The sequence below is a fragment of the Staurois parvus genome, unplaced genomic scaffold (assembly GCF_062004578.1).
Source record: "Staurois parvus isolate SC_StPar_1 unplaced genomic scaffold, SC_StPar_1.0 ptg000249l, whole genome shotgun sequence".
In the NCBI taxonomy this organism is placed as follows: domain Eukaryota; kingdom Metazoa; phylum Chordata; class Amphibia; order Anura; family Ranidae; genus Staurois; species Staurois parvus.
Genome location: NW_028318045.1, coordinates 7,552,570 through 7,577,133, shown reverse-complemented (window position 1 = coordinate 7,577,133; position 24,564 = coordinate 7,552,570). Strand labels below are relative to the sequence as shown.

General features: G+C 43.1%; 1 protein-coding gene across 2 annotated transcripts in view; it reads right to left on the bottom strand.

Moving 5' to 3' along the window:
* The window catches only part of SLC37A3 (solute carrier family 37 member 3), a 55,288-nt gene extending 31,372 nt beyond the window's left edge, over nt 1–23,916 (bottom strand). The window contains exons 1-9 of one of the 2 annotated variants that reach the window (XM_089680724.1): nt 23,737–23,916; nt 20,594–20,767; nt 16,425–16,539; nt 12,615–12,707; nt 10,393–10,476; nt 6,988–7,133; nt 5,793–5,889; nt 1,966–2,050; nt 401–588 (exon numbers count right to left, since the gene is read on the bottom strand). In XM_089680724.1, the coding sequence (XP_089536850.1) occupies nt 401–588; nt 1,966–2,050; nt 5,793–5,889; nt 6,988–7,133; nt 10,393–10,476; nt 12,615–12,707; nt 16,425–16,539; nt 20,594–20,694 (909 nt within the window). In that variant the 5' untranslated portion in view covers nt 20,695–20,767; nt 23,737–23,916. The remainder of the gene's footprint in view (nt 1–400; nt 589–1,965; nt 2,051–5,792; nt 5,890–6,987; nt 7,134–10,392; nt 10,477–12,614; nt 12,708–16,424; nt 16,540–20,593; nt 20,768–23,736) is intronic. The other variant, XM_089680725.1, reaches the window with a different exon arrangement.
* Between the last annotated feature and the right edge of the window lie 648 nt (nt 23,917–24,564).

Here is a 24,564-nt window from a genome sequence, read left to right as displayed (position 1 = left end):
CACTTACAGAATTGAGTGATAATGATTTGTGGGGAAATTTTCCTAAAAATTACAGCCTACAATAAAAAACTATTTCCATGCGAAAAAATGGTACCGCTTTCAGCACAAAAAATCGGAAGGAATCATACCGCCAAGGAGGTTAAGAGAACAAAACAGGAGACAGTCATTTTAATAGAATGGCAAAGGGTTAGAAGCTTTTATTACTTCATGTGACTTATTTTTCCAGTGATACCAGCACCCCCGTTACCTGTACGGGTGTCACAGACAATAAGTGAGGTAAAATCTCCCCAATGGGTCACAAACAAACATAAAAACCTTACAGAAATTGTAATGCTTTCCCTATCCTTAAAGCGGCCTTTTAAATTGCCTGCAGTTAGGTATGAATAAAAGTGTTTCTCACCAGCAGCACTCCCGGTAAGCAGCAGGCTTGCATAAAGCTGATCGCTTTAGGTGTGCTGGGGGTATCCGGAGCCTGGACAGAATAACTCGCATCACTGTCCACCTCATTATCCTCACTGATAAGCGGTCGGTTAGCCTCTTCCTCCTGGTCTCTGGTCTCACCCTCCTGTTCTCCAGCGTTTGGTAAACCTGTGGAAGAGAAGCATTCATAGGGTTTTCTTTGGCTCACTGGATTGGTGAGCTATTACCCTTCAGGACTGCCCTGACTGAATAGGGGCTTTTGGAACCCTGCAGAGGAGATCCAGGGAAGGAAGGAAGCTGCTGGCCTTTTCAAACTAAGGATCCAAGGTGATCCTGCAAGCCTGTTGGCCCTTCGGGGTCAGTAGGAGGAGGTGAGGGGGCAATCTAGCCATTTTCGGAAGGAGTTTGCACAGTCACGTTTTCATTCAATATCACAGTTGCACACCGCATGATTATTTTTTCACTAAAAGGACATTGTCCGTATTTATACACAAATGTTGATTTATTTTTGTGGCACTGTGTGAGCACTGCTAAAGTTTTTCCTCATTGGACATTGTTTTTGGAGTGTCATTTATTATATTTAACTGTGTGTACACTATGTTTATGGTCATGGTTTGGCACTTTATATTTTATATTTTTTATTTTTATTAAGGGTTGGCACTATTATTTATATCACTATTGATATTTTTGTCATTTTTATTATATTGAGTTGTAGTTGTTTTGAGCGCTGCACTATTCACTTATAATTTATTCACACTGTTTTTTTTGGTATCAGTTCTGAGTGCTGGCAGCTAGAGAAGAGGTTTAGGAGTTCCATTCTCATAGCGCAGGAGGATTTCAGATTATTCATAGGGCTAGTGCCAGTGGCTTTTATGGGCAATTGCAGCTTGCTGGTATCAGTTTGAGACGCTTTTGAGACAATTCACAATTCATTGCAGTTACGTTTGGCCTGCTTCAGCTGCTTTTCCATTCTCAAACTTTGGGAGACAAGCAGTACAAAAGCCCATCTGAAGATAATGAATTAACCCTTTGCACACTGCTATACACCCTCACATATTCCTTAACCCTTTGCACACTGCTATACACCCTCACATATTCCTTAACCCTTTGCACACTGCTATACACCCTCACATATTCCTAACAAACTTTTGCATAAAAAAAAAACAAAAACAACTTAATTTTTGGTTCACATATATTGCAAAATATGTTCAAGCTGGCCAGCTGCACCAAAGTGATCCCTCTCTAGCCAGTCCCTACTCTACTGTGCAAAATGTCACACACTTACTTGATCATATCATACTTTAATGGGACATATAGAATCAATATGGGTTAGACAGACACCATTTGGTGAGAGCTACAGACTGATGTCTGCTTATTGACCTGCGCTATTCAATAGAAATGGATGTCTGCACTGAAATCTAAATATCTTACATAAATAGAACACATGAAATTTAAAGGGGTGCAACAAAAACCTGTTGAGATTCTGGCCCAAATAATGGAATTTGAATAATGAGAGTTCATCATAGACAACTCAACTTTTCTTACCTAGCTCCTTGGGAGATGTCACCAGGCCAAAGAAAATGATCACACCACCAGCAAACTGCACACATGCTGTTACGAGGAATGCATACTGAGGAAAAGAACAAAATAGTTATTTCTGACAAATCTATGACAAAATTGTTAATAAATGGTTTATAAACCCCAAGGTTGAATGTTTTCTATTTGCTCCTTTTTGATCTGTTAATTAGACTATGTAAATCATTTTGTTACATCCTATGCAAAATATCTGTTAATCTTGCTAGAAATCTTGATCACATTTCTCCTGGTGGACTACAAACCAGCACCTTACTTAATGGAGATAAGGAGGTATTCTGTAGCCCTAGCACACTTAAAGGGTTACTAAACCCAGGACCCTGCATTCTCTCTATCTGGTCTCGCACAGTACACACTACATGGAAATGCAATTATTTTAGTAAATATAAACTGCTAAATACCCTTTCTCATCAGCAGTTAGAGCATCCTTGTGGCTTCTATCAGTGTTCTGCAGAGCACTGGTTAAAGCTTGTGGGAGAAGTTTTCTTTCTGCTCTAGGAGGATGCAGAACCTTTGACCTCTGTCTGTACAGTGCTGATTGGCCCTGTGCTGATCACATGCACTCTCCCAAGAAAAAAAACCTCTCTAGCAATACACACCAAACTGAGCATGTGCAGAGTGTCTCTGCATGATATGTCTTATCAGGAGATAAGACGGGACAAAGGAAGAAGGGGAGGATCAGAGAAGTCAGGATCAAATTGCGTTTTTACACAATGCAGAGGATTAACCACTTAAGATCCACAGTGAGTATAACAAGCATGCTTTACTGCATATACAGACTGATTTTACTGTTGTGGGTTTAGTAACACTTTAAAATCTAGGGGGTGCAACTTTTACATTTGCACTGTACAGTGAGTGTGTTACAGACAAAAAAAAAAAAAAAAGATATAAAAACCCCTCATGCAGCCATCATATCTAAGGACTGATAATTTGCAATATATTACATTTTGTTTTTGGAATTTAGATACACTTTAAATACTAAAGCAAACAACCTTTATAAAAAGCACAAAATGTTTTGTGTGACATGAGAAGGAAGGAAGGGTAGTGCTGAAACCTTGGGATTGTCCCATTGCTAAAGGAATAGTAGTATTTAGATGAGGTATCTGAATTTTGAGCCAGCAGATCCCCACTCCAAGGGATTTCCAGTGTTTTCTTGGTTTGTTAAAGTGATACTAAAGGTTCAATTTTTTTTGTAAAATAACAAACATGTTATACTTACCTGTTCTGTGCAGTGGTTTTTCACAGTGCAGCCCAGATTCTCCTCTTCTTGGGTCACCTGCCGGCGCTTCTGGCTCCTCCTGTCAGGTACACTCATAGCAAGCTGCTTGCTATAGAGGCACTCAAGCAGGCGTGTTCCCAAGCCGCTGCTCCAGGTGTCCATTCACACATGGAGCCACGGCTTGGCTCCACCCCCTGTCTCTCATTGGCTGACTGGCAATTATTGACAGCAGCGAGAGCCAATGGCTCCAGCTTTCTGTCTCAGTCAATGAGGTGGCAGAGACCCAGCTGTTGTGCACTTCGCTGGAACTTGATGGGGCTCAGGTAAGTATTGAGGGGGCTGGGGGCACTGCTGCACACAGAAGGTTTTTTACCTTCATGCATAGAATACATGAAGGTAAAAAACCTTGAGCCTTTACAACCACTAATGTACAGGTTCTGAGACTGAAATGCCACACGGAAAGCTAAAGTGGTTGTAAAGTATAATTTTTTAAAATAACAAACCTGTTATACTTACCTGTTCTGTGCAAACAAATTGCACAGATTGTCCCCGAATCCTCTTCTCCTGGAGTCACCTGTTGGCTCTGCTGGGTCCTTCCCTTCTTGGTGTGCCATCATAGGAAGCTGCTTCCTATTGTGGCACACCCGTGGGTTCGGTCCATAGACACAGACAGGACAACTCAACTCCACCCCAAAATGAGATAAAAAAAAACAAACAAAAAAAAACAACAAAACAAAAAACACTATCACAAGCCATGTTTTGAGGGTCAAACTAAGCCCCCTTTATTGGGGCTACAAAAGTATACCAGAAGAACACAGAAAATGAATCAATGAGTAAAATTAGGATTTTTGGTTTACTTGTAAAATTCTTTCCTTCAATTAAATCACGGGACACAGAGGAGTTAATAATCATTACTCCATGGGTTAGGCTACCACTTCACTTTCAGGTGAACGGACACAAAAAGGTCGGAATCCCCTCCCAGCTCAGCTAAGCCTCAGTTTGAAAGCAAATAATTAGGAATCAGCGAAAGCTTGATGCTGAATGGCCCAGTTAGCACCGACACTCAAAGGCAGCAAAGGCATCCAGTACTTCTCTGCACCCAATTTGTCCAACTGTACAAAAAAGTGGAACCACCGAACTTACAACTGGCCTTTGCAGCAAGGTGCACATGGAAGGGCAATGCACATCACAAGCAAATAAAGGATTTCCCAGCACACTTACCAGCCAGATTGCAAAGTAACTGAATTAGTCCCTAACAAAAAATAATAAATGCACATTTTTTTACCTGCAAATATGCATTTATTTATTTTGTAAGTGCTCATTCACATTGATGCCGTGCAGGATTCGCAGCTATTACTGTGCATTTCCTGCAACGCACCACAATTGCACAAATGAACCAATGCAGGTGTCAATGCTAAGTTGACAACACCCCATAAACAGGTTGAAAAACGCAGTGTGATTGGCTAAAGCGGATTGCATGGATGTGAACACCCATGCAATCTGATTCCAATGTGGCAAAAAAAAAAAAAAAAAAAAAAAAAAAAAAAAAGAAAAAAAAAAAAAAAAGGTGCATGCACCTTTTTCGGGTGGGTGTGTTGCGATTTGCACCATACAAAATTAATGTGCTCAAATCGCACTGCAAAGAATAGCATGTTATTTGTATAGGAATGCCGTGTGCAACCCCTGTCCAAATCACAGGCAGTTCCCCAAACCACATCAGTGTGAACCAGGACAAAAAGTGATCTTATCCTGAACTATCTTCAGAGTCCTGGAATTGATGCCTTCAAAAACTGTGTGCACGTGTACATAGAAGAATTGATGATGTTTTAAAAGGCAATTGATGGTCATACCAAATATTGATTTGATTTGGATTTATCTTCTGTTCATTTACTTTCCATTTTGTTAATTGATAAAAATAAACTCTTAACACATCTATTTCTGAAAGCATTCTTAATTCACAACACTTTTTCACAACTGCCTAGAACTTTTGCACAGTAGTGTATATTCCTTAAAATACTGCAAAGATCATAAAAAGCAATAAGATAATAGAAAAGACATTGTGTGTTAGTAAAAAATAAATAGCGTTAAAAATCAAATAGGTTAAAAATTATGATAAACAATTCAATATTCCACAGATACTGCACAGTGATCGTGTGTTGTCATTCTATGCCAGGAGGTGTGTCACTTGTAAAAATAAAGAAAAAAAAAACTGATGCGGCCACCACATCTAACGGACTAGTGAACTGCAATGCTACATTTTTATTTTTTTTTTCGATTTACATACTCTAACTAAATCAAAATGAGCACAAAGTTTTTTGTGTAATGACACAGGAGCTTTGGTTCTGCTGTCTCTTAGGGATAGTTTTTTTTTGTTTGGTGCAGGCAGCAGGTAACCAAACCTTCAGCATAATTAGGTCTGCCATGAAAATGACCCTTTTATCTCTAAATTGGCCTGGAGTTTTAACACACAGGAATATAGAAAAATAAGCTGGAATAAATTTAAAAACCTTTAATTTGCATCACAGCCCTAATCTCAACCATTGTTATCATCAGCACATACCTCATAGCCATATTTAAGAACAGATGATGCAAGGAAAGCTCCCAAAATATTCCCAACAGATGCGCAGGCACTCCAGAGTCCAAATACAAGGCCGCGTCTGTACAAATTAAAAGTGGTAAATTAGAACTTTGTACAAGGCAAAATATGTTTATTGCAATAACGTATTTGGATCCCTAAAGACAGGAAGTGAGAGGAAATCTCTCCAAAAGGGGACACCAACATTTTTCTTTTTTCCTCGAGTAGGGACAGGTTAGAATCGATGTCGGGTTAGCTTCTGCTATTTGTGTTTTTGCTTAGAGTCTTTCCTTAAAGGCTAACATCACCTTTTGCACCATGTTACACCTGCATGGGTGTAACCTGTAACAGGGTGCAAATACCTCTGCTCCATGCTTAAACCACCCTCCTAGGTGCGTGACAGTGGATGGGGATCCATTTCCCTGAAGCCACTGCTACATTTAAAATTGGCATAGCTGTGCAGGGCTCTGCTAATGCAGGCCATAGACGGGTCGTTTTATCGGCCGAATTTTCGTCCACACGAAAAATTGTCTGATATTCACGCCGTTAGTGGGACCAGCCTGGCAGCCAGTTTTCGTTGATCTTCACATTTATTTTTAGCGGTCATGCTGGAAATCCACGAAAAACGGCCGTTTTTCGTGGACATTAGTGGCAGCATTGGCATTGGGGCCGACCGATTTTTTGTTTATCGGCCGAAAACGTGGCCAATAAACGGCCCGTCTATGGCCTGCCTTACAGACTTGTAGTTCTCTATAGACTACAAGTGCAGTAATCAGCACACTTGTACTCCATTGAATCTTGTTTCAACTCTCCAACTGACATCCTATACAGAAGTATGAGCAGAGAGCTGGAGGAAGAGTTTGCAGGAGCCTGACACTGACACAGGACCCTGATACTTCTAGTCATTTTGATGAATAATTTTCATAGTCATTTTCCAAATCATTAACCAATCTTCAGTCCTTCCTTACAAACGGAGTGTCATGGATGTAACGTGTAAAACAATATTGCGTACAAACCATTAAAAATGATATAAGCCATCAGTTGATGAACCCGTAAACGAATTTAAAAAAAAAAAAAAAATGACCAAAAACCATCACAGTTTCTCGCTCAATTTGACTCCTGTACTGAAATTGGTCTTCAAGCCATTATCAAGCCTCAAGAGTAAATAAAACAAACTTACCCAGATTTTCCAAACCAGTTCCCCATGACAGCTACCACACAGGGCCAGCCTGTGGACTGAAGTAGGCCATTTATCACCCATACGAAGCAGTAGAAGACCTTGTTATAAAAATGCAGCCACTCTGTGAGCGTGCCAAACACAAACATCTGGAAGGAATAGAAGAGATTCAGGCTTGTGAGGGAGGTCAATAACTGATCGGAAAGACAGACAGAGGGTAGGTAGTGGCCTAACAAGAGCCATAGCTTTTTACATGACAGGTATGGGAGGGAGGCCCTACATAGGAAAGCTGTTAAAGAAAATTGAACTAAGTTTCAAGTATAGAAGGGCTGAAGTCAGGCCTTGGGATCTGCTCTAGTCACAGATCTGCCTCTGAACAAGAGATAAGCATTTGCTTATCTGTCTTGGCTGTGTAAATTTATTGTACTCTGAACTTCTGTTACAGACCAACATTTCATATTCCTGATATGTGTGTCTGCTGTACCAAGTACTTGTGCTAAAAAGTATCCGGTTTTCCTTGTATTCCTTTCTTTGTGTGAAATACCTAGTGTTTCTGCCAGTCCCTCTACGTTCCTATTTCAAACCGACCACGCAAGGCATGAGAGCACATCCATCCCAGCGTGGTCAATTTTTTGGCTGTGCCGGGAGCATAATCTGCCTGTCCTCCAATGATCAGATTTTTTTGCTGACACACTTCCCTACACAGGCATTCACTGGTAAGATCAGTGTACTGCAGTTTCTCCACCCACAGTGCTCTAAGCCCAATATGCAGCTGAGAACAAATGAGTAAAAAAAAAATATTTTTTTTTTTACTCATTTCTATACACAAATGTTTTGCCTTTCATTTATATTTCAAACTTGTTTTAAAGGCTAAGGGTTCACATATATATTTAACGGAGTATGTCTAATGCACCCAAAAAGCTCATTTTCTCCTCTGCTAAAACATTATAGGACAACTGAGGTTTGTATCCCTACAAAAAAAAAAAAGAAGTTAGGGTTTAAAAAACTTTGCATTAGTGTTTTAGAGTACTTGTGTTCAAGAACATTAATCACTTTGTCATAATATAAATTATGGTTGTTATTTACATAGCTACTAGAGCTTCTATCCACAGAACTGCTCCCTATAGTGCACTTACTATGCTGACAGCTCTCTTGCTGGCTGCCCTTGATTACTGAAAACTTTAGATCAAGATTATTGACACGTATTGTCACTTATTAATGCTGCCAGCTGCTACAGAGAGAGTTGGTGGTGGACCCATCAAATTTTTGCTACGGGGCCCCATTATTTGTAGTTAAGCCCCTGACAGTAGGACAATATGTTTTTCAAAATACATAACACAGAGGGGAAAAATAAAGCTTACATTCAAAAACAAATTTGGCAATGTTAATGTTTATATGATCTCAGCAGCTGCAATGGACCTGATGGCAGAAGGTATACACTATATGCGCAAGGGTTTATGACCATCAAACCTATGAGTTTGTTTATATCTCAATCTAAAAAATTGACTTTAATAAGAATATTCTTTTTGTGGCTAGAACAGTCTCTTCTGGGAAGGCTTTCCATAACATACTGGAGTGTGTCTGTGAGAATGTGTGCCCATTTGTGAGGTATTGATACTGGATGAGAAGACCTGGCTAACCATAAGCATTCTAATTTATCCCAAAGGTGTTCAGTAGAATTGAGGTCAGGTCTCTGTGCAGGTCACACGAGTTCCTTCTCACCAAACGTCTCAAACCATGCTTTATACTAAAGAATCTATACTTCTTGTTGAGAACAGTTAGTCAGATTCCAGATATTAAGTTCCTTTTTTCGTGTGAAAACAAAATACAAATGATTGGTTGCTGTGAAAACTTAACTTTTTCAGAAATCATTCCCTTCAACAAGGTCTGAAGTGCTCAGTCTTGCAATCTTTGATCTAAAGTTTACACAACTGTGGCAAACTGAACACAAAGATAATATTTAACCTCAGGATCCTTGTCAGAGAGTAATTCCACACCAAGACAGATCTCCAGCAACTGTGGTTTTTCACAAGGTATTTAAAGCCGGACACCAAGGTTTTTCATTTCCAAACAGTCCAGAGATTCAAACAGCTCTGCCACAAAGCACAGCCCTGTCTGTCAAGAGAGGATACCTGATTGTTCTCTGCTGCAGTTCAGTAACACTTAAAAATCATGTCCCTCCTGTAGCCTGACTGGACAGGGAAAGAAGCAGCAGCAGCTCAATTCTGTTACTCTGCTTCAATCAGCATGTCCCTTGTTAACGCATGAACACTGCAAAACAACCGACTGGCACCTTGTGCTGCTTCTCCCTTCCTCATTCTGAGCTCTGCTGCACAGTAGACTGCAAGGTTTAAGCAAAGCTAAAGCCCTACTTTATTAATATTGCAGGTAGGCAGGAGTTTTATGCAGATATCTTTTCTGCAAAGAAGAAAAAAAAAAAAAAAAAAAAAAAGCAGTGTTTTCTTCTACATCCACAATGATGTATGCACAGCCCCGGCACTCAAGCTGGACGAAGATGCAAAACCTAGCAGAGGACTGGGTGAAGATGTCAGCAGCGGCGAAGGAGTGGATATGCACATTGTGCCCCTCACAGCACTGGAGGGGGGTGCTTTGCAGGGAAAGTGTGCTAAAATGCGCAAATGAATTGTTACAGAGCTGTTAAATGTGTCTTTTATATCTGCTTGAACAGATCTGAGCAGCCTTCATCCTCCTGTTTCCACCACAGATGCTTGTGGCCCCTCCTCCTGGTTGATTGCCCCCAGAGCAAGCTGCTTGCTCTGGGGACATTCATTTATGCTTGCTTCCGAGCAACCTCTTTGTATCTATGGGACACACAGAACATGGCTCAGTCCCGGCGCTGCTCCCTCCTCACTGGCTGTGATTGACAGCAGCAAGAGCCATTGTTTCCCACTCCTGAGTCTCATCCGATGAGGGGAGAACCAGGAGAACCTTGGCTCTCATGCACATCGCTGGATCGGGATCAGGCTCAAGTAAGTATTACTGGGGGCTGTGGGGGTGGCTGCACACTGAAGATTTTTTTACCTTCATGCATGAAGGTAAAAAAAAACCATTCGGCCTTTACAACCACTTTAAGGAAATATACGTCCATGTACACCAGCCTAAGGCAGATCTCCTCTTCAAGAAAGGCTGTGGTCATAGTCAATCTTCTTCAAGGATTATTTTAACTTTTATAAAAAGGCACACGTGCAGAGAATGATTGGTTATCTTGACTAGGGGATATGCAGGATCCTTTGCTCTTAGGTTGGAGAGGTTTTTGAGTCAAAAAATTATGCAACCAGTAGCACTCATTATTACCCCTGCACTGCCAGGCTGTCAGAAAGGCTACTTGAACTGAACACATACAAATTCATACTCTGGGATAAAATTATGTGAAACGTCAATACTCACAGTTACAGCCGATGAACACATGCCAAAAGTAAGTACATAACGCATGTTTAACCGGTCGCCAATAATCCCGCTGATAAACAGACCCTGTTGTCAAAAGAAACATATTTCAACGTAGAAAATTTTCTCTCATTTAAAAGCAACCCAGGAAACATTTGTGTATGAGCATTTTCACTTCTCCCACCAAACATGACCATATTCATTCTGAAAATGAAATTCCTCCATAGAAGTGTCACTTCAACATTTTTTAAATACCACAAACAATTCAAAGTGAAATCTTTGTATGGGCTTTTATAGGTGGGTTACGTAAAGTCTTAAAATGTATGTTTCAAGAAAAAAAAAAAAACAAAAAACGTATTACATGCACATTTCCCTGTGTGTTAAAGACCCTATATATAGAAAAATTCCTGTTGATCTGCCAGAAACCCAGTGAGCTCCTAACTTCTCATTACACCTGACAAGTGATGGACTTGGATCCATACCCACGTGTGGATCGAGGGGAGAACAAGTAATCTTTCAGAGGAACAAAGGAGAGTGGACAACAATGCTAGGGATTTTAAGGCAGCAGAGGCAGTGTTGTCAGCAAAAACCTGAAATTAGAAGCTCAAAGCATTTCAAGCAGATAATCAGGTATCAGAGTCCAGTGGTGGCGTGTTTTACACCACAGCATCTAACGCTTTTTATTGCACTTAGTGATATAAGGCTTGGATGCAGCTGCTCAGCCATGGAAACCCATTCCATGAAGCTCTCTATTCACTGTTGTGCTAATCTGAAGGCCACACAAAGTTTGGAGGTCTTTAGCTATTGACTCGGCAGACAGTTGGGGACGTCTGCGCACTGTGCGCTTCAGCATGCGCTGACCCCGCTCTGTCATTTTACGTGACCTATGACTTCATGGCTGAGTTGCCACTGTTCTCAGTTGCTTCCACTTTGTTACAATACCACTAACAGCTGACCGTGAAATATTAAGTAGCAAGGAAATTTCACAGATGGACTTATTGCACAGGTGGCAACCTATCACGGTACCACGCTTGAAATCCTGAACGCAACCCATTCTTTCACAAATGTTTGTAGAAGCAGTCTACATGCCTAGGTGCTTAATTTTATACACCTGTGGCCATGGAGGTGATTGGAACACCTGAATCCAATGATTTGGAGGGGTGTCCCAATACTTTTGGCAATATAGTGTATGTGAACACCTGACCATCACACCTATATGAGCTTGTCGGACATGGCATTCAAAAGCATGACCATTGCATGGAGTTGCCCACCTTTTCAGCAGTAACAGCCTGTACTCCTCTGGCAACGCTTTCCAAAGGATTATGGGGGATCTATAGGAATTTGTGCCCATTTGTGAGGTCAGGTACTGATATTGGATGAGAAGATCTGACTCACAAATCAGCATTCCAATCCCAAAAGGTCTCTAGTAGGGTTGAGCAGACCACTCAAGTTAATCCACACCAAACACATCAAACCATGTCTTTATGGAGCTGGCTTTGTGCACAGGAGCACATTTGCATCAAAGTTGAATTGTCCACTAATGTCTATCTATGCTGCAGCATTAACAGTTCTCTTCACTAGAAACACCAGAACTAATAATTTAGAGGGGTGTCCAGATACTTTTGACCATGAAGTTTATGTGCTTGTGGGTTCACTATTAAATTGAACCTCTCAGTTTGCATGAACAAAAGCATCAAGTGCCAATTCACACTAAGGCCCCTTTCATACAGGCGGACTCTGCCAGTGGATCCTCCTGCTCAGCCTGTCTACTGATCCATGCTGAGCAGGTGGATGAGAAGTCAGTGTCTGCTTCACTTATGAAGACTGGACACGGACACAGCCCTCTTTTCTCTATGGGCTGTTGGATGTAAACTGACCGCCTGTCCATTTACCTCAGACTGCCATCCCATCAACAGATGGGGCATGGATCCCCATCTGCCTGTTTTAAGCAGATCAGATCGGATGCAAGCGGGAGTAAACTGACACATGTCCATTTACATCCACCGCTGGCAATGGATGGTCCAATTGGGTCCGCCTTAAAAAAGGGACAGGTTGACTCGATCAGTATGCCTGGGTGAAAGGAGCCTAAGCCTAGAAACATCAAAACATAAGGACTTACTAACACTTCTCACACAGCAACACAGGCAAGTCTGTTGTTACAATTAAAAAATGAATATTGCAGCTGGTGACCACAAGGAAAAAAAATACAGCGTAGGATAACTTACCACTGCATAGGAAAAGAGGAAAATGGTGTCCAGGAGGCCCAGGAAGATGGTGGCAGAATTGGTATTGGGGAAGAGGTGACTGCCATTCCAAGTCTGATGAAGATATCAGAAACATGTTAGAAAGACATTTTATAAAAAAGTGATCAGTCATAAACTATTTAATACCTGCCTGTTCCACCAATGAACTTTGTTATTTCTCCCTTAATATTTTTGGCTTGTATTGCTGTAACTTAGTGTAAGATTTGGATTTTCAAATATATACACAAAGAAAATGACACCTGAAAACCAATTGGCTGGTTTGGGCAACAGAGGCCCATTCCTTTATTGCATTATTGTACAAAGGCTTTGTGTGTAATGTGCGAACGTGAAAAGTTTTGCTCCCCTCATCCCAGACTATGCCATAAGTCCCCTTTTCAGATCCTGTTCAGCATAACTGTATGTTCCTTTTGAGCTTGCTAAAAATATTAAAAGTGATGCAAAACCACCGTGTATAAGCCAACCCTGTGGTTTAAGCTACCTGAATAGTCACTTTGGGGTGTCAGATCAGCACAATTTGCAGAATATCTAGTGTGAGGGCTAACTTTACAATCTGGGCAAATAAAAAAAACATTCAGTACATCTCTGCAATACATGCACATTTCCCCTATTTTTTCTCTTTAAAAATGCTGCAAGTACAGAAGAATACAAGTTGACCTCACGAGAAATGCAGTGAGCTGTAGTGACAACACTGCTTCTGCTGGACTGATTTCCCAAGCAGTGTCATCACCCCTGCCCAGTTCTCCTGTGTTGGAATCCAGAGCACATTCCCCTATCTCTGTAACACAAGGAGGTGTATTGTATTACAGCAGGGAAGAAGGGCATAAGAGGCAGCATTGTTAGCTCAATACAGGAAGTTAGGGGCTCACTGGATTTCTTTCAGGATCAACAGGTAATTACAACGTTTTTAAAGAGACAAAAATGCACACAGCCCTGGCCAAAAGTGTTGAGAATTACGCAAATATTAATTTACCTGCAAGAAAACACGTGCAGTCACCATTGCTTTGCACAAAAAGGGATACACAGGCAGGGATATATTGCACCCAAATCAACCATTTATCAGATCATCAAGAACTTCAAGGAGAGAGGTTAAATTGTTGTGAAGAAGGCTTCAGGGCGCCCAAGTGAGTCCACCAAGCGCCGGGACCATCTCCTAAAATGGATTCAGCTGTGGGATCGGAGCACCAACAGTGCAGAATGGAAGCCATCAGTGCTCAGGAATGGAAGCAGGCAGGTGTGAGTGCACCTGCACACACAGTGAGAAGTCTTTTGGAGGATGGCCTGGTGTCAAGAAGGAAAGCAAAGAAGCTATTTCTTTCCAGGAAAACATCAGGGACAGACTGATATTCTGCAAAAGGTACAGGGATTGGACTGCTGAGGACTGGGGTAAAGTCATCTTCTCTGATGAATCCCCTTTCCGATTGTTTGGAGTATCCGGAAAAAATCTTGTCCGGAGAAGAAAAGGTGAGCGCTACCATCAGTCCTGTGTCATGCCAACAGTAAAGCATACCGAGACTATTCATGTGTGGGATTGCTCCTCAGCCAAGGAAGTGGGCTCACTCACAATTTTGCCTAAGAACACAGCCATGAATAAAGAATGGTACCAAAACATCCTCCGACAGCAACTTCTCCCAATCATCCAAGAACAGTTTGGTGACTAACAATGCCTTTTCCAGCATGATGGAGCACCTTGCCATAAGGCAAAAGTGATAACGAAGCGGCTTGGGGAAAAAAATATCGAAATTTTGGGTCCATGGCCAGGAAACTCCCCAGACCTTAATCTCATTGTGAACTTGTGGTCAATCCTCAAGAGGCGGGTGAACAAAACCCCCCCCCCCCACAAATTCTGACAAACTTCAAGCATTGATTATGCAAGAATGGGCTGCCATCAGTATGGATGTGGCCCAAAAGTTGATTGACAGCATGTCGGAATGAACTGCAGAAGTCTGGAAAAAAAGGGGCAACACTGCAAATATCGACTCTTTGCATAAACTTAATGTAATTGTCAAAAAAAGCCTTTGACACTTATGAAATGCTTATAATTATACTTCAGTATACCATAGTAACACCTGACAAAAAGATCTAAAAACACTGAAGCAGCAGACTTTGTGAAAATTATTATTTGTGTCATTCTCAAAACTTTTGGCCAGGGCTGTATATTGCAGAGATGCACTAAATAGGGGTTTTTTTTTTTTTTGCCCATACATACACTATACCGGGTGTCGGCAACCCGCGGCTCCGGAGCCGCATGCGGCTCTTTTTCACCTTTCCTGCGGCTCCGGAGCACACTGCCCACCAGGTGACAGGCAATAGGGTCGGCAAGCCGCGGCTCTTTTAATGCAGCTCTTCTGTGTGCCGGGCGCCCGCTGGCAAACATTGGCTGTCAGGATGTAGGCGGGGCAGCGTGACGAACTCCTCTCCTCTCACAGTCCGCCCTGAAGACCAGAACGGCGCGGGAACACAGCGAGAGGAACGCGCGGAGCAAAGGTAAGTGAATTGACACAATATGGGGAATGAATTACTATAGGGGGGATGAATTACTATAGGGGGGATGAATTACTATAGGGGGGATGAATTGCTATATGGGGGATGAATTGCTATAGGGGGGATGAATTGCTATAGGGGGGATGAATTGCTATATGGGGGATGAATTGCTATATGGGGGATGAATTGCTATATGGGGGATGAATTGCTATATGGGGGATGAATTGCTATATGGGGGATGAATTGCTATATGGGGGATGAATTGCTATATGGGGGATGAATTGCTATATGGGGGATGAATTGCTATATGGGGGATGAATTGCTATATGGGGGATGAATTACTATGCGGGATGAATTATTATGGGGGATGAATTACTATATGGGGGATGAATTACTATATGGGGGATGAATTACTATATGGGGGATGAATTACTATATGGGGGATGAATTACTATATGGGGGATGAATTACTATGGGGGATGAATTACTATGGGGGATGAATTACTATATGGGGGATTAATTACTATATGGGGGATTAATTACTATATGGGGGATGAATTACTATATGGGGGATGTATTTTCAGTTTTAAAAATGTTTCTCTCAAAATAAATTTCAATCGTGGTTTTGGCGAGATTTGGCTCAGTTGAAAAAAAAGGTTGCCCACCACTGACCTAAGGCTATGATTGTGATTATGACGATACACTGTGGCCCTGATTAACCCTTTGCTTACTGGGCCCTTAAACCCCCTTCATGACCAGAGCGCTTTTTGCAATATATGCAGTGTCGGATTTGTTTTAAATGTTGCAATGGTTTTGCGGCTCCCAGTCTTTTTTTCCCTCTCGGAAACGGGTCCAAGTGGCTCTTTATGTCTTAAAGGTTGCAGACCCCTGCACTATACCAATGCACACATACCATATAGAATCTAGTAGAACCGCACACAGTGATAATTTGTTTTCTTATAGGTTAAAATTTGACTTTGCTTGCTTTGCAGCACTGAGATTGTGGGTTTAGTTTCCATCAAGAACAATCTCAGTTTGTGTGCTCTTCCTGTGTTTACATAAGTTTTATTTTAGGTGATCCAGTTTCGTCCTACAATCCCAAAATACTAACAGATGAATTGACTTCCACCTTAACTGCCTCAATCATATGTATATGTTTGCTGGGGACAAAAGAGTACAATCTTGTGTATGCAGCATGCACATTGCAAAACACAGAGGAAAACATTGGTGCTACATTTATTACATTTTTTTTCCATTTCTTATCTTGTTCTGTTTACAGACTAGCCTTACCGAGTTTGGGTCGACGATGGACATAGAGGCATTTAGACTGGATGGGGTCCACTGGTTGGTTATGCTGACTTTAACATTGCTAAATGCTTTCCTGGATGCATGGAGCAGCGAATAACTGGGGGAGCAGAATAAAGACACATAATTAATAGATATATATCCTAATTGGATGAAAATTAAATCTCCATGTTTTAACCAGGTTTCATGCAGTATTCATATTTAGGGTATAACATGAAACATGGTGGCATACCCCATGCCCAAAACGCCCCCCTTACCTGTATCACAGGGTGCATCTTCTAGAAGTATCCTGTGATATATATTTTTTTTAATTTAGCACGGCTGTGCATGACTTTGCCCTCACAGCCAAAACATCAAGTTTCAGGAATCTGGATGAAATTTACTACAAGTCCCCTCTATCACAACAGCAAAAGGAACTAGGCAGAGCATACTGGGGACCCCTTCCTCCACTCTCTACTCAGTAGTTCTGCTGCATTTTCTCAAATAAGCTTTGAACCCCATATGGACTTGAGGTTGGGGGCATACATTAGACCCTGTGCACTGCCCCCATGAAGCACTGATCGCAAGTGCAATGCTCTAGATCAGGGATGTCAAACTGGCGGCCCTCCAGCTGTTGTGAAACTACAAGTCCCATCATGCCTCTGCCTTTCGGAGTCATGCTTATAGCTGTCAATCTTGCAATGCCTTATGGGACTTGTAGTTTGGCAACAGCTGGAGGGCCACCAGTTTGACCACCATGCTCTAGATAGACAGTACCTTTAATTTGTTGAGGCACCGCCTATCGAATTCTTGATATTGGTTTATTTTATTACAGGTATTTATATAGCGCCGTCAATTTATGCAGCGCTTTACACAATATATATATATATATATATATATATATATATATATCTTAGTACATACACATCAGTCCCTGCCCTCAAGAGCTTACGATCTAAGGTCCCTAACTCACATTCCTACACATATTAGGGCCAATTTAGACAGGATCCAAATAACCTAACAGCATTCCTTTGGAATGGGAGGAAGCCAGAGTACCCAGAGGAAACCCACACAGGCACAGGGAGAACATGCAAACTCCAGGCAGGTAGTGTCATGGTTGGGATTTGAACAGATGACCCTTGTGCTGCTAGGCGGAAGTGCAAACCACTTTGCCACTGTGCTGCCCTATTGGTTTTGATAAAATACTTTCACTCACTCCAGACACAGCCCTACATAATTTCTCTAGAACCGATTTTCATTGGTGTTGACACTGCTGCTTGTAGTCCCCATCAGGAATGCACACGTCAGGGTGACCACACAAAAGCAGAATCAGGAGAGTGGAACAGTACTGCAAAATGTTTGTCAAAATGGCCACTTGTATTTTCTATCGGAAGCCCATGCTGCAATGCAGCACAACAACTGGAGAACAGAGTACTGTCACTCTATAACAGGAAGTTATTGAGAAAGGACCTTTATGGCAGGATTGACAAATTTTTATTTTTTTTTTTAAATGAAAGAAGCATATTTAAAGATTGAAAATTATTACATTTATCTCTAGCCAGGGAGGAACCAATAAGCAGCCAAGGACCTGACGGCCCAAAAAAGTTTTCCATCTGTGCCTATAGTGAACAGTAGATCAGGGTAGGCAATTTCCAGCTGTTGTGGAACTACAAGTCCCACAAGGCACTGCAAGACTAACAGCCACAGGCATGACAGGATATGCAGTTTCACCACAGCTGAAGTGCAAGGCTTGTGGACATTAAAACTTGTAGTCTGGCAAAATGGGAGCGGAGTTTCACAGTTTCAGGCCTGTGCAGTTCTGACACACACATGGAAGCAAATATTGAAACTTCTTACAACTCCTGGCACAAGATGTTAGAGGAATGGACACAACGTTACAAGTTCGTTTTACACAGAAAAGGGTGCAGATTTTCTATTACAGGGTTTGTCCATTTCAAAATGCCTAGGAGTTGTTCAAATGGGTTAGTATTTTAAGATAATATCTCATCGCCTCAAACAATATAACCTCTTGTTATCGGAGGTTCCGTCAACATTCACACAGCCTCTCCTGACTACATAATACAGTTGGTGACAAGCATTCCAGATCACATGACCTGTACATCCTGGATGTCCTGGCTTGTAAACTTGCACTTCAGGTCAGACAACACCCAATGATGCTTTATGTTGCAAAATTAGATTTCATAAATTTTGATATACTAGATAAAAAGATAATTACCTGAATCTGGGTTACATCATAGAAAAAAAAAAAAAAAGATTTAAACCTGCATTTTGCCCCACACTGCACAATAGCCAAGTGGTTAGCACTTCTGTCTGGCAGCACTAGGGTCATCGGTTCAAATCCCAACCACGACACTACCTGCCTGGCGTTTGCATATTCTCCCTGTGCCTACCTGGGCTTTCTCTGTGTATTCTGGTTTCCTCCCACATGCCAAAGGCCCCTTTCACAAGGGAGATCCAATCAGGTCCGCCTCTCAGTTTTTCAGGCAGACCTGATCAGATGGGCCTTTCATCCCCATGTACAAGCGAGTGTAGCTGGACACATGGACTATCTCCGTGTCTGATCCAGTCTGCTCAAACAAAACAAAAAGATCTGTCCAACCGCCCATAGATAATAAATAAAATAAATGTAGGGCAAAGCTATAGATTTACTTAAAGGATAAATGCACTTTAAAATAAAGGATATTTAACTTTTTTTTTTTTTTTTTTAATTCCTGCAAGGTGAATGGGGAAATCACTTCCACTGTGGCTTTGTATTCTGACAGTGGGGAGACTTCCCTGCCATCAGAATACACTGATCAGCACTTTCAACTATTGGTAGATCAACTTCCGTACAACCAGCCTGCCCATGCATTGATTGAATTTCGGCCTGTCCCCTGCTGAACTAGCCGCATTTCGATCCATGTATGGCCACCTTTACTTTGAACTGATGATTGCAATTACTGTACTTATTTACATCCAGGTCTTTATTGTCCTGGCTGTGCCTGCCTCTATGAGACCGTCTACGATCGTCTCCAGCTTCGGGACATAACACTACCTCTGGATAAAAAGGAACATCAGAAACCTGGCAGGAGGATCAAGGCAAGTATGCATCTGTGGAGGGGTAGGGTGGGTGGGTTGGTTTAGGTCAGGGAATGGAGGGAATTGAAGGGCAAAAAGGATAAATGCACTTTTTAAAGTCCACTTATTCTTTAAATGTCTACTTTGCCCCATATATAGCCACCTTTCCTTAGTGCCACTACTGCTACATTTACCTATCTGGTATGAAAAGATATACCCAGTGTTTCTGGGTATGGCGGTAACAAGGGAGGAGGCAATTGCCAGTCACCAGCATTCGTATATGGAAACAGGGAGGTAAGTTGCATGGTAAGCTCTGACCAAAACAACTGGGCATAGCACTGTACCATGCTTTGCACATGAAGGGTAAAGCAACAGGTTTGCTTTAACCCCTTCCCAGCAGCACACACTCACCTTTCTTTCCCTGCTGCCCTGTTCATCTGCCATAAGCAAAGAAAATACCTGGTACTTCCAGATATGGAGGGGCATGTGACAATACTGGGACTATCACCAAGTACCCGCACTGTAATATTGGAGAGTTCATAGCCTTGTGTAATTCAAGCAAATTGTATATTAAAAAGGACCGATTCTCCTGTTCCCAGCAGACATACAGTGCAGCATGCTCCCTACCCTGCCCTTTGCAATACCAGGAAGGGAAAGAAGTGCTGCTTTATGGCACCCTGAACCTGCATATATGGCATCCTGCAGGAGAAATGCACTCCACCTGCTGTACCCTCTGTGATTGACAGCCAACAATAGGGGCAAACACCCATAGTAAGGCTCCCATCCTGCAACAATAGCACCTGTTGATGAGGAAGTAATTGTCTATAGAGTCCTAGGTATAAACTTACTCCAAAGAAAACAACTAGAAAGGTGACTTTTAAACACTATTTTTAGGTATGTTGTGAAAAACAAACAGCAGGTGTTTCCCAAGTATAGCTGCAAAAACTGAAATACACCTTATAGCATTTGTGTCCCTGTGCAGGAAGTATGCACTGGCAGCTTTAGCTTTTCAAGATTGTTCCACTTCATTATTCAGAGAGAAACTAACTCTTTCACCCACTACTTCAGAAGGACGGTCTGCCACAATGTGTACAAACCTGAAAAATGTTAGCAGGAAAACCACCAAGTGATGGTGAGTGTACTGGGCACAGAATCTAAGGCGAGGAGATGCCCTGCGTGCAGACCCCGGGAAGTCCATTTCTGTAAATCCTCAAACAGATGTACACATCAGCTCAACTTCTCAAATGAGAAAGGATATCCTTTATAAAAGCCTGCAGGCAAGAAAGAAGAGAGAAAAGTACATCAAACATAATAACCATGTATGATTATATAGCACAGTGATGAGTTTAAATATATCACAGCCAAACCATTCACGGAAGAAAGATTGTGTCACCGAGGAGGTCTAGGCAAACCCACAATAGTAAAGCAAATTCCAAGGTTGTAATAATTACCGAAGGATAAGAATGACCTCACAAGCATGACAGTGATTTGTATGATAGTAAAGCCAGGATGGCGCTGGAACCTGCACCCCAAGTTGGCAATGTTAGCTCTCACAGGATACCTTTTACAGGTACCCCAATTATACTGACCTCTGTGTACTAACCTCCGGGGGAGGGGGGGGTTCAAGGAAGGTCATACAAAATGTAGGCTATGGCATTATCACAATGTTCTGAATGGCCGGTGCTGGTGTTCCCATTGGCGGGCTGTAAAGTCATACAGATCACTTTCCGACTTAGACACCATGAAGCTGTGCAAAACCACAAGCCTATGTATATCCTGCTAGGAGAACATGTCAGCTTGTCACAGGCTTCATTAGTACATAGCAGTGCAGTCTGGTTTTGCCCCCACTTCTTCCTCTCAACAGGATTGCCAAATTCCAGTATGGCAGCATATCCCTTCTATATTCCAGCATATCACTCTGCACAGCAGCATAACCCTTCTATTTTGTAGCATACATCTTCTACATACCAGCATACCCCTTCTTTATCACAGCATACCTCTTCTATATACCAGCATACCCCTTCTATTGCAGCATAACCTTCCTTTATTGCAGCATATTCCTTCTACTTTGCACCGCGCCCCTTCCTTTATTGCAGCGTACCCCATTCTATTTTGTAGCATACCCTTTCTTTATTGCAGCATATCCCTTCTATATACCAGCATACCCATTCTACTTTGCACCACACCCCTTCTATTCTGCACCGTACGCCTTCTACTTTGAGCCGTACCTCTTCTACTTTGCACCATACACCTTCTACTGTGTGCCGTGTCCCATCTAATGTGCTCCTTCTACTGTAAGCAGTGCCCTTTGTACTGTGCGCCATGTCCCTTCTACTGTGCACCGTGCCCCTTCTACTGTGCTCCTTCTATTGTGAGCAGTGCCCATTCTACTGTGCACTGTGCCCCTTCTATTTTGCGCCGTGCCCCTTCTACTGTGCGCCATACGCAATCTATTTTGCGCCGTGTCCCTTCTACTGTACGCCATACGCATTCTATTTTGCGCCGTGCCCCTTCTATTTTGCGCCGTGCCCCTTCTACTGCCCATTCTATTTTGCGCCGTGCCCCTTCTACTATGGGCCGTGCCCCTTCTACTTTGCGCCATACGCATTCTATTTTGCGCCGTGCCCCTTCTACTGTGCGTCGTTACCCTTCTATTTTGCACCATACGCATTCTATTTTGCGCCGTGCCCCTTCTACTGTGCGCCATACGCATTCTATTTTGCGCCGTGCCCCTTCTACTGTGCGTCGTTACCCTTCTATTTTGCACCATACGCATTCTATTTTGCGCCGTGCCCCTTCTACTGTGCGCCATACGCATTCTATTTTGCGCCGTGCCCCTTCTACTTTGCATTCTATTTTGCGCCGTGCCCCTTCTACTTTGCGCCATACGCATTCTATTTTGCACCGTGCTCCTTCTACTGTGCGCCGTGCCCCTTCTACTGTGCGCCATACGCATTCTATTTTGCGCCGTGCCCATTCTACTGTGCGCCATACGCATTCTCTTTTGCGCCGTGCCCATTCTACTGTGCGCCATACGCATTCTATTTTGCGCCGTGCCCCTTCTACTGTGCGCCATACGCATTCTATTTTGCGCCGTGCCCCTTCTACTTTGCGCCATGCGCATTCTATTTTGCGCTGTGCCCCTTCTACTTTGCGCCATACGCATTCTATTTTGCACCGTGCCCCTTCTACTGTGCGCCATACGCATTCTATTTTGCGCCGTGCCCCTTCTACTGTGCGCCATACGCATTCTATTTTGCGCTGTGCCCCTTCTACTTTGCGCCATACGCATTCTATTTTGCACCGTGCCCCTTCTACTGTGCGCCATACGCATTCTATTTTGCGCCGTGCCCCTTCTACTTTGCGCCATACGCATTCTATTTTGCGCCGTACCCCTTCTACAGTGCGCCATACGCATTCTATTTTGCGCCGTGCCCCTTCTACTTTGCGCCATACGCATTCTATTTTGCGCCGTGCCCCTTCTACTGTGCGCCATACGCATTCTATTTTGCGCCGTGCCCCTTCTACTCTGCGCCATACGCATTCTATTTTGCGCCGTGCCCCTTCTACTGTGCGCCATACGCATTCTATTTTGCGCCGTGCCCCTTCTACTGTGCGCCATACGCATTCTATTTTGCGCCATGCCCCTTCTACTGTGCATCGTGCCCCTTCTACTGTGAGCCGTGCCCCTTCTACTCTGCGCCATACGCATTCTATTTTGCGCCGTGCCCCTTCTACTTTGCGCCATACGCATTCTATTTTGCGCCGTGCCCCTTCTACTCTGCGCCATACGCATTCTATTTTGCGCCGTGCCCCTTCTACTTTGCGCCATACGCATTCTATTTTGCGCCGTGCCCCTTCTACTGTGCGCCATACGCATTCTATTTTGCGCCGTGCCCCTTCTACTGTGCGCCATACGCATTCTATTTTGCGCCGTGCCCCTTCTACTGTGCGCCATACGCATTCTATTTTGCGCCGTGCCCCTTCTACTGTGCATCGTGCCCCTTCTACTGTGAGACGTGCCCCTTCTACTGTGCGCCATACGCATTCTATTTTGCGCCGTGCCCCTTCTACTTTGCCACATGTCCCTACTCTATGCATACAAGACCCTCCCCCTATCTGGAGTACGTATAGTAATTTCCCTCCACTGTAGAGTATTTCTGATTAATAACAGACCCCCATTCATCCCTCCGTATGGTAGCATATCTCTTTGCCCCTTAGACTAAACCATCACCCTCACCCCGTTCAGTCCCCGGTACAGCAGAACCCAGGCTCGCCTCCCTGTGCCGGTTACCAGAGCTCCCGGGTGAACAGAGCCCCTCTCTCCCCGGGCCGCTCTCCTCTTCCCCCGGCTCATCAGTCTTGGACCAGCTGTTGCCGACTCCTCTCAGGCCACTTCCGGGATCACATGACCGCTCAGAGATAGTGCGAGCGTGGCATGCCGGGAACTGTGGAAAACAGGGGCGAGGGGCGTGTTCTGCTGGGCTGTGCAGGGTTGGCAGTAGCTGAACTGTCACTACTGGACGTCCCCTGGCTGCCTCTGGCTCCTGTGATATCAGTGTGTGACCTGTGACAAGCATGCACAAAGTGAAGCCACAGATGCTGATGTCCATACATGACAGCCAAGAAACTGGCATTTTCTAATGGTCAGCATTGGCATTATAAATCCCCACTGTTCAGGTTTGTGACACAGAGCTTCTCACACCACCTCATAAGAATACTCAGACCATGGCGAGGGCCTGATCACCCTGCAATACATGTTTCTGCATCATGGTGTGCTGTGTCAGTCTATTCAAAGCCAATGGCCTAAGAAGCACCTCAGTGCACAAAAAGGGGCTTGCTGTATCTTTTTTTTGCCATGCTCTCCATTGATTGGTCATTTTTTCAGCCTTCTCTCCTTTATTTTCCCTGGTGATCCTGCCAGTAACACGCTTCCTGTCCTAGAGTGACAACACTCACTGTACAGTGTCTATGGAGGAGCAGCATTGTCACACAGGCAGGAAGTGTGTTAGTACACCAGAACACCTCCCACTCTACACATCTCCATAACACAGGAGGTGTTCTGTAG